The 16,815-nt window shown below is 41.9% G+C and overlaps 1 protein-coding gene and 1 long non-coding RNA gene across 3 annotated transcripts in view; one reads left to right on the top strand and one right to left on the bottom strand.

Annotated features, from left to right (window-relative positions):
- Positions 1-3,518: 3,518 nt before the first annotated feature.
- BBS9 (Bardet-Biedl syndrome 9) overlaps positions 3,519-16,815 on the bottom strand; it is a 226,820-nt gene continuing 213,523 nt past the window's right edge. For both annotated transcript variants that reach the window (XM_077916509.1, XM_077916510.1), the window contains one exon: positions 3,519-9,014. In XM_077916509.1, the coding sequence (XP_077772635.1) occupies positions 8,974-9,014 (41 nt within the window). In that variant the 3' untranslated portion in view covers positions 3,519-8,973. The remainder of the gene's footprint in view (positions 9,015-16,815) is intronic.
- On the top strand, positions 7,628-15,199 carry LOC144324954 (uncharacterized). The gene is made up of 4 exons (XR_013390264.1): positions 7,628-7,765; positions 8,430-8,524; positions 12,827-13,126; positions 14,552-15,199. It is a non-coding gene; the product is annotated as an uncharacterized LOC144324954 (long non-coding RNA).

Raw genomic sequence — 16,815 nt, 5'->3', positions numbered from 1 at the left:
TGTAATTCTGTCAAAAAACGAGATCAGGTTAGTCTGACATGACTTATTTTTCAGAAATCCATGCTGACTATTGGTGATCACAGCATTCCTTTCTAGGTGCTCACAGACTGTTTGCTTAATGATCTGCTCCAGAATCTTCCCTGGTATTGATGTCAGACTGACTGGGCGGTAATTATTTGGGTCCTCTCTTTTCCCCTTTTTGAAAATAGGGACAACATTTGCCCTCCTCCAGTCTGCCGGGACTTCGCCTGTTCTCCAGGAATTCTCAAAGATGACTGCCAGTGGTTCTGAAATCACATCTGCCAGTTCTTTTAATACTCTTGGATGCAGTTCATCTGGCCCTGGAGACTTGAATACATCTAGACTAGCCAAGTATTCTTGTACTATCTCCTTAGTTATTCTGGGCTGTGTTTCCTCTGCTGAATCATTTGCTCCAAATTCTTCAGGTCGGGCATTGTTTTCTTTATCGGAGAAGACTGAGGCAAAGAAGGCATTGAGGAGTTCAGCCCTTTCTGTGTCCCCTGTTTGCATTTCACCATCTTCTCCTCTGAGTGACCCCACGGTTTCTTTGTTCTTCCTTTTGCTACGAACATACCCATAAAAGCCTTTTTTGTTGCTTTTAACCTCTCTAGCAAGCCTGAGTTCATTTTGTGCTTTAGCTTTTCTGACTTTGTGTCTACACGTGCTGGCTATTTGTTTGAATTCCTCTTTGGTGGTTTCCCCCCTTTTCCATTTTTTGTACACATCCTTTTTTAATCTTAACTCAGTTAAAAGTTCTTTAGATAGCCACCCTGGCTTCTTTAGGCACCTTCCATGTTTCCGTCTCATTGGTATTGCCTGAAGTTGTGCTTTTACTATCTCCCTCTTAACAAACTCCCAGCCATCTTGAACTCCCTTTCCTTTTAGTATTACTGTCCATGGGATCTCACCCAGCACTTCCCTAAGCTTTATGAAGTCGGCTTTCTTAAAGTCGAGAAATTGAGTCCTAGTATGCTTGGCTGCTCCTTTCCGCTGTATAGTAAACTTCAGAAGAGCATGATCACTCGCGCCTAATGATCCTTCCACTTCTACCCCACTAACCAGGTCATCAACATTGGTTAGGACCAGATCTAAAATGGCTGTTCCTCTTGTTGCTTCTCCCACTTTCTGGACAATGAAGTTGTCTGCAAGGGCAGTGAGGAATCTGTTTGACCTTATGCTCTTGGCTGAGTTTGACATCCAACAAATATCCGGGTAATTGAAGTCCCCCATTACTACTATCTCCCTTCCTTTTGCATGCTTGGCCATCTGTTCCAGGAAGGCATCATCTATGTCCTCCGTTTGGCTTGGGGATCTATAGTAAACTCCCACAATGAGGTCACTGTTATTCTTCTCTCCCTTAATTTTGACCCAAATGCTCTCACTTTGGCTTTGAGGTTCTAAATCTTGGATCTCTTCACAGGTATACACATCCCTGACATATAACGCCACTCCTCCTCCTTTCTTGTCTGGTCTGTTTCTTTGAAATAGATTGTATCCCTCCATTATTACATTCCAATCGTGGGATTTATCCCACCAGGTTTCAGTGATTCCTATTATGTCATATTTAGTTTGCTGTACCAGGAGCTCAAGCTCATCTTGTTTATTTCCCATGCTTTGCGCATTAGTGTACAGACATTGAAGTCCATTAATCATTCCCCCGTGTCTCTTATTTAAGGATTTCCTCCTCCCACCACTAGGTCTGCATGCTCTTTGCTCCAGTCGGTCTATGACATTTGGATGATCATCTTCATCAATTGATAGACTCCTACCTTCAGGAGCACTGTCTCCCTCCCCCACATTAGTCAGTTTAAAGCCCTCCTGATGAGGTTTCTGAGATTTTTTGCAAAAACATTCCTCCCAACCGTTGTGAGGTGCAGCCCATCGCTTGCCAGAAGTCCATCTTCAAGAAACTGCATTCCGTGATCTAAGAATCCAAACCGTTCCTGTTTGCACCATTTGCGAAGCCAGTTGTTCACTTCCACTATTTTTCCCTCTCTCCCTGGGCCACGTCGTTCAACTGGGAGGACAGATGAGATGACAATTTGTGCATTTAATTGCTTCAATTTCCTGCCCAGAGCCTCGTAATCTCTTTTGATCTTCTGGAGGCTATTGCTTGCAGTGTCATTGGTTCCCACATGAACCAAGAGGAAGGGGTATTTGTCAGTGGGTTTTATGATTCCTTGCAGTCGTTCAGTTACATCTTGGATCTTAGCCCCGGGGAGACAGCACACTTCCCGAGACATCTTGTCAGGCCCACAGATCACTGCTTCTGTTCCCCTCAGTAGGGAATCCCCTATCACCACTACACGCCTCCTCTTAGGTCTGGTCGGGGTTCTTGTGTGAGCTGTCGGTTCCAAGGTCGCCTGGACATTCCCAGAGGACTGCCTTTGCTCCTCGTCTTCATATACCTGATCGACTGTAATGAGGGAGAGATCCTCAAATGGAGTCTGCTCTTCATCTTCCATGCTTATTTTTGGGAAAGGGGGGTAACGAAACCAGAAGAGATAAGCCACTTGCTCAGGTGATGGTCAAGGGCAGAAGTCAAGAACCTATAGCCACCTCTACATGCCCTCTCATATTCCCTGGTATCTGGGCCAGGACTGTCCATGTCAGGCTTCCTCAACCTTGGCCCTCCAGATATTTTTGGCCTACAACTCCCATGATCCCTAGCTAGCAGGACCAGTGGTCAGGAATGATGGGAATTGTAGGTTGAGGAAGCCTGGTCCATGTAGCTGCAACCTGTTTTTAGCCAAACGTCCCACATCACTTTCCTCTGATGTACAAGGTATGCTACAATCCTTGGGATTCCAGATTCTCAGCTAGACAACAGAACAGTCCTGGTTTAAGAATACATGAATGCATTGACATTTTTAAAAAAATGTTTATCTCTCTTCCAGACCTGTCTTGCATGAAGTCAGGCCATTGGTTCCACATTGCCCAGTACAGTGACAGCAAATGTCTTCCCCAGCTCTGCTACCTGAAAGACTTTTAACTGGAGATGTCACAACTGAACTATGACCCTTCCCCAGGAATGACTCTTCTCGGTACTTTAAAAAAATTGGGTAAAGAACTGCAAAGAAACTTATAGAGCCCCCCCCCCCCCCCGGTCATAAAGTATGTTTCAATTGTGCCATTTAGGTGCTGTAGATTTGAACTGATCTTGCTAAATAAACTACACAGGAGTTTAATCACAGATGCATAGATTTGTTAAGGCTACAAGAAATTGGATGTAACATTTAATCCCTGAAACAGACGCCAGCAGCTCAAACAGGATGCTGGCTTCAGCCTGCCCTAAAGACAGAGCAACAGCTAGCAACACGCCATGCTTAACTAAGGGTGATAATGGCTGAACAAACAAGAAGAGATAAGGCATCGCCCCTATCAGCCAGTAACTAGGCCACTTGATCAGTCAGGAGCTCCTTTGTATTGCTAACACGACAGGCAAATCCTGAACCATCAAGCCACCTAGAACAAAAGGCAATTTTCCTTCAAAAAGGTAGGGTAAAATGTTTTTATTTAAACTTTTTTTATCAGATGCACCACAAATCTCATCCAACAACCTATCTCTAGTTACTTTTTGCTTTTGCAGAAGACTGATAATTTAAAAAGATTTCAGAGGCAAATAAATCCATTTCAAAAAATGTGTAAAAATTGCTGTTTTGATAAAGACAATATTTTATTTAGCACAGTACATAAATAATGGTATATTTCTACTTACAGATTTAACATGAAAATTATCCTTGCCCAACATCCTTTGGTTTGTGGCAGTAAATATTCTCCATATATAGCAACAAAAATATCAAGTGTACACCTAATACAGAACTATAGATGACAATAAGAAACCTTGTATGATTGAAATAAAATCTAATAGAAAAAGACATGTATTACTCTTTGCCTAATACTATTTCGATAGCAAAATAGCAAAAACAATTTGCAGGTTTTAATGTAGTTCAGAATTGTGGACAATGTAACAAGTCCATGTTCTGTCTACAAATGAATTGCTTTACGTTAGTAACAGCTGTAAAATGGAAAGGCAGACTAGAAATAGTTATTATAGCACAATCCACAAATGACAGAACGCTGTATAGTAGCTCTTAAACCTCCCTTCATCTCCCTCCACAACTTAGATAACAACATTTTAAATGCTTTGATTTAACTGATTTATGGAATAGGCTTTTCGTGCTATTAAATAACTCAACCAATGTAGATGCAACTTTGCATGCTTACCTGCTCTGTGGATAATAGCCTTGGACAAATATTCTTCAGCAATCAAGTAATACAGAATATTCAGCTCTTCAAAGAAATCGAAATTGGACATTTTTGTTGAAGGATGCAAGTTAGAAAATACTTTTGAAAAACGGTAGAAAGTTCAAACTATATCAAGTTAGCATCTGCGATGAATTGGCTAGAACATAAAACATTTTGCTCACAATTCCTACATTTATATATGCCTATAATATATTTGACAAAGACAAACATTTGTTTTGGTACAAGCATCTCATAAAAATAGAGCATACTTTTTAAATAAGTTGATGACGTTAACACCCATTCTGCATATTTAAAGCTTGTCTGATTGTAAATGAACATTTTTTAAAAAAATATTCTTATCCCTTACTGAAAATATAAATAACTAACACAAGAAAATTCAATTTACACTAAGGATTGTGACCTCTTTATTAGCCATGTAATCAACTTAATATCGCTTCAGAGTCCCACACTTGACTTAGCAGTATTTTTCCCCCTGTGTTCAGAAACATGGGTGCCGACTTTTGCACAGCAGCCCCCACCCTCCACCCAATGAGCAAATTGGCTTATATTTAATTTTTAAACACATTTGGCTTTGACTTTTCTGTTTTTGGCAGTCAAGATGATCACACTGTAACAGATATTACGTTGGAGGGCATTCTGTTTACGTTATTATCTACGCTACAAATGGCAATGTCCTTTGAGCTACTTTCATCCACATAGCCAAGGAAAATGAAAATGATGACTCACCTGCACTGTTTCCTGCCTCCTAAATGAACTCGTGTATGTAATTAATTGCTCCATCTTATCAAAAAGGTAAAAGACCTCCATGTGTTATTACTACTCATACTTTATCCATGAATAATTCGCATTTTCTTTATTTCTTTATAAATACTGTAGTTCTGCCTAGTAGGTTGTCCTGATGGGAATGGGAACTCTGTAACTGCCTGATGTTCTCACACTATTTCTATTCACATCGGAAGCCAAGACTGCACAAGTTGTGGCCCTTGGGTGTGCTACACCAACCATGTACTGAAGGCTTCCACCTGTTTTACAGATACTGTTCTCCAGTCCAGCTGGGGCCATAAATGCAGGTGCTTTAGATCAAACACCCGAGGATTCACAATACACAACTGGTGTCCCACCCAGAGAGGACATCTTGTGCATGCCTGTCATAAATGTTTGAGAACAGTAAAACGTTCCCAAGGGACTCTCCTGAATTTCAATAGAAATTCCATACCACGCTTCACTAACTTTATGCTTAGAATCAAAGAAAACTAACATTGATATGTATGTGACAAAACCGAGCCTCTGTTGGCCTGCTTCCATTGTTAAAAGCCCCAAACTCTTACTTTGCAGAATCAGCCAACTTAGCCTGTTTTACAGATATTCTATATCCATCACAGGAGGTGACCCAGTTTACAAGTTACACTCAGCTAAGCCACAGTTTGGTCCTGAGCAGCATGTCTGCAGCAGGACTAAAGGAGGCGACCTGAGACTGTGATCTTGATTCCAGGAACCCACACGTTTGCCCATCGTGTTAAACCATGGGTTGGCTTAGGGTTACAAGTGGAATGAGCTAGTGAGACCTTTCCAGGAAATGGTTGCGCATCGTCTGATCGCCTCCACTGCTTTACATGCAAATGCAGAGGCTTAGCTGCCCAGCTGAGGTGGGATTTTTATTTTTACATCTTCTCACAAACCTTGCAACATTAAATCACCCACATCCCTAGGCGGGGAGACACCCCTTTTTCCATGTTGGTGACAGCTTTTAATTGTTCAAAGGGCGTGGGATATTCCGATCTCTAATCCGGATTTAGTTGGAGCTTTCTGCTGGCAATTGTGGCTATGGGATATATTACTGCATTCTTTGTTCCTGGGGAGAAAATGGACTTGAACATCATGGAAGTTGGTAGTTCTGCTTCTAGTCTTTCGATACGAAGTTGGGCAAAGCATTTGCTTGACCCTAGCCTCTTTTGCAATGGTCTTAATGAAAGTGGCAACAATTCAACCTGCAAGTGGAGTCTCTCGTGATGGCAAACTTTCTCACAAAAAAGCCTTTCTAGATATATGAAGTTTGGTATCAAGGCAAAGGCTAGACTGGAGTTTTTCTCCCTGACACAGTATCTTTGACATGGGGTAATATGGAGGAATGTTCAGACACGTAGTGTTAACTCAAAGCCCAGACCCAGATCTACCACACCAGGAGAATGACACCAATGCAACAGACCTATTTTCTTCCCCAAGTCCACCTGTCCTTTCCACTATAGCTGGAGCGCAGTGTAGGGGAGTGTTTTTGGTTTCGGTTGCTCATTCTGTTTTTTACCGGTACTTCTGTGAAACACTGACCTAATTCCTCTGAAAAACAATGACATTTAAAATTCTAAAGAAGTTGCTCAGGAAGAAATCAAGCACCACTATCATTTTTAAAAATAAAGTAACCGCAGGCACGCCATCACATGCAACAATAAAGAGTGGCAAAATAGGACATTTTATCAGAATTATCTGGAAGAGAACTGTGACCACAAAAGAGGCTTTTAGAACTGTGTTTAATGTTTAAACTGAAGAGCTTAGGGAATTGATTAGTTCCCCCTGGATGTTCAGTGGTCCCTGAAACAGGGAAAGACACACACACACGTGCTTCCCGTTAATACACAACAGGTCCATTTCATGAGTTTCCAACTTTCTCCTGCAGGAAAATGCGTAGGAAGGAATGTAGCCTCAAATCTGGGTCCTACCCACACACCCTCAGGATGAGGCCCTCACCATGAAAGACATGTTGAACTGTGACAGCCATGTTGAAACAAAGATCCAGCAGCAGGAAGAGAACAAAGCAGCATCTAAAGAGATACGACACACAAATAAAAGCTTGCCCAAAGTGTGTTGATGCCATAATCCAAACCATTCTCCTGCATCAGAAAGAGTTCCGGGGCAACCAACACTGAACTGTGACTTCAAATCCAAAGGTTGCAATATTGCACAAACTAACACTAAGCAAATCTGCATCACTGATTTGGGCTTAGTCCCAAATACATCCACCAAAGGCCTCTATGGGCAGAGAAACAGAAACATAAATATGGGCACCTGGCTAGCCAAGAGTCTACAGCTACAATGCGAGTTACCAGAAAAAACTGAAGTCAGCAAAAAGCGGAACAGATACAGCTTCACTTTATAGCACTACTTCCGCTGAATACTAAATCAGCCCCAGCAAATAGGCTACCCTAACCCCGATCTGACCAAACACAAACAGGAAGTGGATGCTGGGGGGTGAGCAAAACATTCAAAACAAGCCAATTTACAGACAAAGCGACAGAGATAAGACTGAGATGCTTTCTCCTCCAGTATTCACAGGCTGAAGAAAAAGATGAATTGGAATTGTGCCCAATTTTGCAGAAGACAAAATTCTACAATGAGAAATGGTAATCACGTAGTGATTTTTTACAGGACCCAAAATGGAAGGAAATGACAATGACTTTGGGCGTGATCCAGCCAGAATAAGGTATATTTAAGTCCCATTTATTTCAGTGGAAGAGTTAAGCATATGCTTATTTTAAAGCGATTAACAGGCTGTATTTTGCCCATAACTTAGTCCTTGCCAACAATATATGCTTACTCTGAGGTGGGTCAGGTGGTACTTATCTCTGGACCCAATCCTTGATTGATACTTTTAGTGGCTTGTTCATTTTGTAATCTGTGGTGCACCAATTGGACCAAAACAAAAGTAGAAGCATATGCCTTAATTAAAGCATGTAGCGTTGGAGCCAGACCTGAGTGATTTTCACACAATGGTACATGTTCCTGAATTAACCCTATTTTCATCTTGACAGCATTAGTCCTTTCAAATGCTTTCTTGTGCACGTTATCATATATAAAATACTCAATTTTAGAGCCAACACCTGACCTTTTAGGGCTGCAACTCTCAAACTCAAGATTGTATGAAATCTGCTATTTCATATCCAAACACCAACATTTTAGGATTGAACCCTGAAAGTTGGGACTGGCAGATATGTGCAATGACGTTACATAGTTAAAATCAAATCCACTCTCTGAATCTGCCCACTAAGATGCCCTATGTATTTCAGATTTTGGAATTCTGTAAAATATATGGTTGAGGCATAAATGAATAATTAAACTAGTCTCATTTTTATATCCCTGAGTTTCAGAACTTCCAAAAGCCAGGTATGAAGATTTTACTATCAAGAATAACATCAGGAGCTAGCCGGAAAAGGGAAATATGTATTATTGAGGATATTGAATGGTAAGTCTAGTAACATAGTTCATTAGCTGAAGGGGGACAGGGAGATGGTTAACTTTTATCAAAGCTGTAACATTAGGGCAAAATTAACAATCCTCAAGTCAGACTGGGCAGTGAAAGGCTTAAAAATTGAGATATACGCATGAAATGTTTGTGTGCGTACGTGCATTTCTTGGTATATAAAGTCTTTGATGGAACATCAGAATTTCTAAAGAGCACTTATAACCCCATACATATATGACTGCTTAGTAAGTGGTCCAGAACCTGTTAATAAGAAAGTGTGTCAAAGTAAGGGATAGCCAGGTGCCTGGATGCAATTGGAAGCATTTTGCACTGTTAGTGGACTTCCTTCTTGAGGTTGGTTGCGTTCACTACAGAGGAAAATAAATTGTTCCTGCTGGATTGTAAATGCACAGATTTTAAAAATCCTCCTGAGGGTTCTCTTGCGCTTTTCATGGCTTTTCTGCTTCCTGTAATTCATCCTGTGGCAAATCTAGAGAGAAACAGAAAGAAAAAAAAGAAGATTATGTCTAAATGTGGTTATACCTAGCAGCCTTGATGTTAATACCTTGCAATTCTATTGCCTGCCAAAGTCCTGAGTATCACCAAAGTCAATACTTTCCAGTAATTTAATTTCCTGGTATTCCACTACTTTGCAAATTACAGAGGCACTTCAGTTCTTCTATGCCCCTTTGACCAAGTGTACCTAACCTTAGAAGAGATAAGAGAACGAATAAACTTTCCAGAAACATAGTTTTAAAGTGCTGTTCCTTTATAACTGGCCGACACCTTGGAAGGACTGTCTATAGCAACCCATTAGTCAGGGAGATGGTTTCTTTAAAATTATCTCTCCATTAATTCCGCCTTTTATGTTGACGGTGCAAGGAGGGGGAATAATAAAACTGCCTTTGGAAGAGAAACGGGAATCTATAAATGGTGAATAGTTCAATTCAGATTTCAATTCCTCCATCCCAACTTCTCTGTCGTTTTTTGGTTCTTAAGAATTTGGTCACATGAGAAAGTGGCTGGGTATGTTGTTAAGAAACTGAACAAACTTTACAGAGGATCTAGAGCCAGAGAGAGATGCAAAGCACCTCAAAGGCTAATCAAGAGCAGCAGCTCAGTGGAAAAACACTGTGGGGACACAAAAGACCAAAGCAATGAAGTCTCAGCAAGAGCATTAATTCCCCCAGGGTCTCTGAGGCTCCTTTCTCCAAAGTGTCTGCTTTCCAAAAGACAATTAAAAGGACCATGTGGAGAGTTGGGTTGGACTGGCAAAGGTCATCTTGCGATGGACCTTCTTTTGTTCTGTGCTGTTAGCACACGCTGAGGTGCTGCAGGGATCACCATACGATGCTGTCTCATTTAATAACTTCATTAATGGCCAAGAAGAGAGTCAAGCAGTAGGTTAATTAAAAGGGCAGATTATAATAAACTGAGAAAAACCACAAATACTCATCAAGAGAATGAAAACACATATACACACAGAGTTGCTGGGGTGGGGGGAATCAGTTTGAAATCCAGAAGACAAATATTTGAGAGGCACATTTGCTGAAAATGGCGTCATTCATTCATTCATTGCGTCATTTCTTTAATCCACTGGTATTCTGTTTACTGTTCTCATGGAGGCAGGTAAAAATAAAGCTACAATATAATTAAAACTACACAAGGCAGACAAATGATCAAAATGTACAATTTTAAAATCATGGAAATATATAAAAAAAGCAGACATGATTTAGAATCTAGCAAACTACATATGGTTTAATGGGCTAATGAAATAGCGAGACCGAAATTTCCCACCAGCACTATGACCACAAGGCCCATGGCATAGCAAAGAAGGATACAGCACAGCCTGGATAAATAATGGCAAAGAGCCTTTTAAAAAGGAAGGGCTACTGCATGAAATTAAATCTAAGAGCTGCTGCAGCTTCTTTTCTTCCAATATGATTTATCAAAAGAAATATATGATGTTAATAATGATTAAGAATCGGTTAATTTCATTGTACACAGGTTGTACATTGACAATAAAGGTATTATTATTAAACTAGCTGATGATAGGAGAATGATGAATCAATGGCAGTTATCACCTGAGGGCTCTCTAGAAATTCTATACAGCGAGGGGGAAACATGGAACTCAAATAAGGGCTCTAGTAATTCTCTCCATTTTCTGACACAAGTATTTTCACTTCTTGGGACATTTTCACTTTCTGCCATCCCCTTAGAAGGGAAGATTTAGCAACCATTTTTGATTCTGAAAAATATGTTACAATCACAATATTCTTGTGCAGGTGGGCCTTATTTAAAGGAAATAAATTGTATATAGTATATGTATTTGGTATATGTATATAGTATATGTATGTAATTGGGTGGGGATGCGGGTGGCGGTGTGGGTAAAAGCCTCAGCGCCTAGGGCTTGCCGGTTGAAAGGTCGGCGGTTCGAATCCCCGCGGCGGGGTGCGCTCCCGTTGCTCGGTCCCAGCGCCTGCCAACCTAGCAGTTCGAAAGCACCCCCGGGTGCAAGTAGATAAATAGGGACCGCTTACTGGCGGGAAGGTAAACGGCATTTCCGTGTGCTGCGCTGGCTCGCCAGATGCAGCTTTGTCACGCTGGCCACGTGACCCGGAAGTGTCTGCGGACAGCGCTGGCCCCTGGCCTCTTAAGTGAGATGGGCGCACAACCCCAGAGTCTGTCAAGACTGGCCCGTACGGGCAGGGGTACCTTTACCTTTACGTAATTGGGTATGTATTAGGTATCTCATTGGCAAGCTGGCAAATTTCCCAGAATCCTAAAGCTACAATTATTATGATAATATAATTATGATCTTCTAAAAATGCATCTATTGTTCAAAAGGTTCACAATCACTTAACAACAACAACAACATTTTTAGTGGGAAGACCCAGCTTCCTTTTTCTCTACATATAATCTTTCTCCCATGAACATATGCCAAAAAATGTCTATTTCAGAGACTTCGGACAGGAACAAGCTGAAATAGCATTTGGGGCCCGCTGAACAATACTAGTGTGAGTTCATCAACTTGTGGTCTGAAAGAGAAGGAGAAAACAAAAACCCCGAGTAAAATGTGAAACTCTGAAATTTAGAAGTTGACCCCAGGACAATCAAAGTTATATGACCATATGAGACATATTCTCAAACTTTTATTGGAATATATACAAGATTCCAGAAGGGTTCAGTAAAGCACTAATCAAAAACCCATATCTAACACTTAGGTTAATGTTGTATAATGTATAACATTCACAAATCATTGTGTGTTGCAGAAACCTGGCTACTATCTCCTTCTTATCCCCATCCTGAGTAAGCAATTGATCCCTGATCTCAATTTATAAGAAAAGAGCAAGTGTGACTTGTCTAAAGTGTGTGATGAAGGTGACAGAAATAGGATTGTAAATCAGAAATTTAAGAATGTTTTTATCTGCTGATGATTTTTGGTTTTTAATGGGATAGCTTTGTTTTTAATTGATGTAATCTGCCCCAAGTAATGCAAATGCACAGGATGGGTATTCTAAAGAAATTTGTATGGAAATACTGAAGGGGTGTGTATTTGAAATTATAATACTTTATTTAAATAAGTATTCACTTCACTTCTGGAATGCACTTTCTAAGCCTCAAAGCGCAAAAGAAATTTAAATATACTACTACAGTGGTACCCCGCAAGAAGAACGCCTCGGAAGATGAAAAACTCGCTAGACGAAGGAGTTTTTCGTTTTCTTAGCCGCTTCGCAAGACGCATTTCCCTATGGGCTTGCTTCGCAAAATGAAGCTTGCCCCGCAAGCTCCGGGGATAGCGGGGAAGCGCAGCGCGTCTTCCCCGCTGTCCCCGGACCTCTTTTGAAGCAAGGGGCGGCGGGGAGAAGATCACTTCTCCCCGTTGCCAGCCCCGCAATCTCCGGGGATCTTCTCCCCTCCGCCCCTTGCTTCAAAAGAGGGGACAGAGGGGAAGGCGCGCGTTTCCCCTCTGTCGCCGGAGATTGCGGGGCAGGCAACGGGGAGAAGCAATCTTCTCCCCGCCGCCCCTTGCTTTAAACAGGTCCGGGGACAGAGGGGAAGGCGCGTGGCGCTTCCCCTCTGTCCCCGGACGGTCTCCATAGGAACGCATTGATTGATTTTCAATGCATTCCTATGGGAATCCGTGCTTCGCAAGACGAAAAACTCGCAAGAAGAAAAAACTTGCGGAACGAATGAATTTCGTCTTGCGAGGCACCACTGTATACCCTTTTGCTATGTGTAGAGTTCCATAGGCATTCTGTTGGAATAGCTGATTGTATGTTTTCTGTGCTCATTTTACAGAATGGCTGCCTAAGCAAAGATTTCTTAAGAGCCTCTTTCAAGATCTTCCTACCATAACCTTAAGGCTGGGAACATTTATCTTCAATAGAAGCAACTGAGCAACATGAACTGATGCAAACACAAGTCCAGTTATAAAGCAACCAGAGTATCAGATACCAGCTAATGACTTGACATTTCTGCCTCTTAAACACCCTCTTCCTGCGCCCTCAACCCAGCTTACACCACTAATGGAAGATGTGACCCAGCTAGCACTCTTTGTATTATAATAAGTCTATGCTAAAGCTATACTGAGGGTGTAAGGTGAGAGTACTTCCTACATTATAGTCAGAAAGACACTATAAATAATGATCCTGGATTGCAGCGCATGTGCAAGCCACTGTTTGCTGGTTCAGATGAAAGGGCCAACTATGGTTTCAACTCAAACCAGGACCGGAGGAGCAAGTTGCCTCATGTGGGAGGTTAACTATGATGATGATGACGACCCATAAAGACAGTATATGTACAGTAAGGTGGCTAAACCACTGGCTAAAAAAAAGCAAAGATTGCAGCATTCAGCCCCATATAATTAAAACATTCTTTCCTATGCTTTTTACAAGAAGAATTGACACTATACTGATTGAATTACTTTGTTCATTGCGTGTCGAGACCCCACAGCCACCCCCTCGTTGGAAATAACTCACGCAAGGACACAGATATTAGGTTTATGTTATTGGGCAAATTTTGGCCACAACTTTATTGAATTACAGAATATGAGCGGTATTGGCTTAGGCACTGATTGGACCTGACTATATCTGACTCCTGCCCGTTGTGCAGGAAGTCCGGTAAGGGTAAGCCACCGGTAGGGGGAGCCCTGTCGATGTGAACCAACTCAAGCTCCCCCTGGTGTTCCCGTCGGGGTCGTGTCAAGGCCTTAGCCCCCCAGCCGGGCTTCGGACTAGATCAACACCCCCGGATTCCTTTAACGGAATACCCTTAAGCATGGAGGGGCAGATATAATTAAAACATTCTTTCCTATGCTTTTTACAAGAAGAATTGACACTATATTGGTTGAATTACTTTGTTCATTGTTGGTTGCTTAACGAAAGAGGCGTATCAGATTGGCCTCCTTCATTAATGAGGCAAGCAACTATTCTCACCAACAGACAAAACTACAGGGGAGAATTACCTTGAGGGCAACATTTTCCAACAGTTTTATACCATTGCTTTTTGCAAGAGCACTCACCAAGCATCTGCCTGCAAGAAGAGCCAACACCTCTTAAAGAGATGCGAGTTACAACAGTTACACATTGGCCGACTGCAGTTAATACATCACAACTGAAAACTCTTGGCTTCCTTGCTAAAGAGGACAGATCCTGCCACCAATCTAAGTAACCTCTGGCAGTCTGAGCTGGGCTGCTAATATTCCTGTTAACTCATTATAATTGCATATGTTCCTTTATGGGAACAATATATACTCCAAAAAAAATATGCTAACAAGAATAGCCTACATCACAGGTGAAACCTACAGGTAATGTGAGAATAGTTCTCTAAACGTCAACTAGACAAAATATGAAACAATATAGTAACTGAATTTAGAAGGGGGAAATCAAATAAGTACAAAGCCGACAAACATTAGCTCTCACACAATATGCACAAAGATCATCATGCTTCATTCCTTGCATAACTGGATTTATTTTGAAACAACAAGCACTGAATACCGATGTCTAATTAAGCAATCTGTTCCAGGTGTAGAAATTCCAATGAACACATGGAGCTTCCCAATTCGTATTAGTGGAGGGATGTAGGGCATCAAACAACTGTGTTCAGACAAGCACTAGCTCTCGCCCTACAGAAATAACTGGAGATGCTACATAGCAATAGGCTTCTTGCACTGAAACAGGTAAATTCTAATTCCGTTTTGGTAGAACCTTGCTTATGACTCAATAGATGTATTGTTCTTTTTTTGACTCCAGTCTCAAACGCAGTCATGACTCTTCAGTGCCACTGTGAAACCAAAGTTAAAGGTGTTGCACTGTTTTGATCCAACTTGGAGAAGTACATTTTAGAATCAGGCTGGGATAAATTTGTTTTCCAAGAGTTACAAAGTGCAAGATGAGAAAACCCGAGTAATGACAGGCTGTATGAGAAGATTTCTCGGTCCCACATGTAAAGCCACAAGGAAAAATCAGTTGCACAAAGAGCCTCCTCATACATCGCAGTAGAGATACACAACAACAGTTGTGACTCACAAGGGCTCCTCTTTCCCCACACAATCAGTGGGGTGGGTGGGTAATAGAAGATCTAGATTGCTTGGAGACAAGCTGAGCCAAAAGTTCAAGAAATTAACTTTTTTGCTACTTCAAGGGCAGACAATAAAGGGTATATGACAAATTCTCTACCTCTTTTTTTGGGGGGGAGGGGAGTAGTATTTTAAAATTTCCAGGAAAAGGGGTGGGCTTAATTTGAAAAACAGGGTTTCAGGCTTTCTCTCCCACCCACACCTTTTAATACTTACTTTTGCTGCTGCAATTGGCAGGAGTGCTCTTTTTCGCAGCTCCAGTGGCCTCTCTCTCCCACCTGGGGAGCACTTTCTTCCCCAACATGGCCCAGGAAAATGGCTACATCACAATACGGCACCCATCCAAAAGATGCATTTTGAGGGGGGAAACGACATCGGGGAGGGGGGAAGGCTGTGGGATATCAAATCCTCCTCTGTTCAAGGTAAGCCTCTAACTTTGCAAATGTAATGATACTCTTCTGCCAACAAACATTGCAGGATTTATGCCTCTTTTCTCTTGCCCCCCCCCCCCGAAGTCTGTTTCTCCAGATAAGTCTTCTCCCACACCCCTGAAATCATTTCCCAAACTGTCCCCTCACCGCCACAGTCTGTGAATAGAACTGTGAAACAAAACTGGGAGTTTTTGGTTCATCTTTATTGTAAGCTCTCTACAAGGAAGAAGATCCACCAGCCTGGATTGGAAAAAGAAACTGGGCCACTAGATAGGAAAACCTTATTGCGTCTGATAGTAAACATGACTACCAAGTTGTTCTTGGAATCCCAGCCTTCATACTTATTATCCTATCACAGCCAGTTTGGAACAGCTACACATTTGTTAAGTGTTGAAGAACATCTACAGCATGGGTTGGCAAACTAAGGGCTGCGGGCCAGTTCAGGCCCAATTGCCTTCTAGATCTGGTCCACAGATGGTCCAGGAATCCAGGCAGCCAGCATAGCGCGCACGCTCAATAGTTTTTGCAACTCAGCCAGGCTTGGGGGTCAAAAGTGAGGCGGGCAGCTGCTCGAGACAAGCCCCTTCTCCATCCATCCATCACGCACGCGCAGCAATCTTTTCTTCTGGGGTGGGGGGTAGGGAAGAGGGAAAAGGAGCCACAGTTCGGATTTCAACCATGGAGCTGCCGGCCACTGACCTCAGGAAGGGCAGATGCGGCGGCAGGGGCTCGGAGGCACCTCAGGAGTGGCGGCAGTGCTGAGCCATGGAAAGGTAAATAGATTGGATTGATCTTTATTACGGCCATTGGCCCGTTACACGACAGTTTCCCATACCAACATATTATACTTAAACCTCCAAATTTAAAATCGCCAAAACTTACAAAAGACAAACAGTAACCGAAGCAAAACAACAACAAAAACCACCATCATACAAAACAGAAACCACCATCATACATTACAATAAATTTGTAACCTATACATCGCCCTCTGCTCATAAATTAATCAGGGATATCAATGGTTATATCGCCTAAAACATAGATCATGGTTTAAAGGGGTTGTCCGAATCACACAGGAGACCGTTTCTCTTCTTTAGGGATAGGACGCTTAACAGGAATCTGGCAACCATGAGTGATTTTAGGGGGTCATCATCAATTAGTAGATATCTCAGTTTGGCTTCAATTGTATCATCGGCAATTCCCTTAAGATATTGAGCAAGAAACTTGCTCCTGGCCGGTAAGTGAAAAGCACAGTCAAAAATTATGTGATGCAACGTGGAAAG

Source organism: Podarcis muralis, chromosome 12 (assembly GCF_964188315.1).
Source record: "Podarcis muralis chromosome 12, rPodMur119.hap1.1, whole genome shotgun sequence".
Lineage (NCBI taxonomy): Eukaryota > Metazoa > Chordata > Lepidosauria > Squamata > Lacertidae > Podarcis > Podarcis muralis.
Note: the sequence above shows the minus strand (reverse complement) of the source record. Positions and strands in the feature narration are given on the sequence as shown.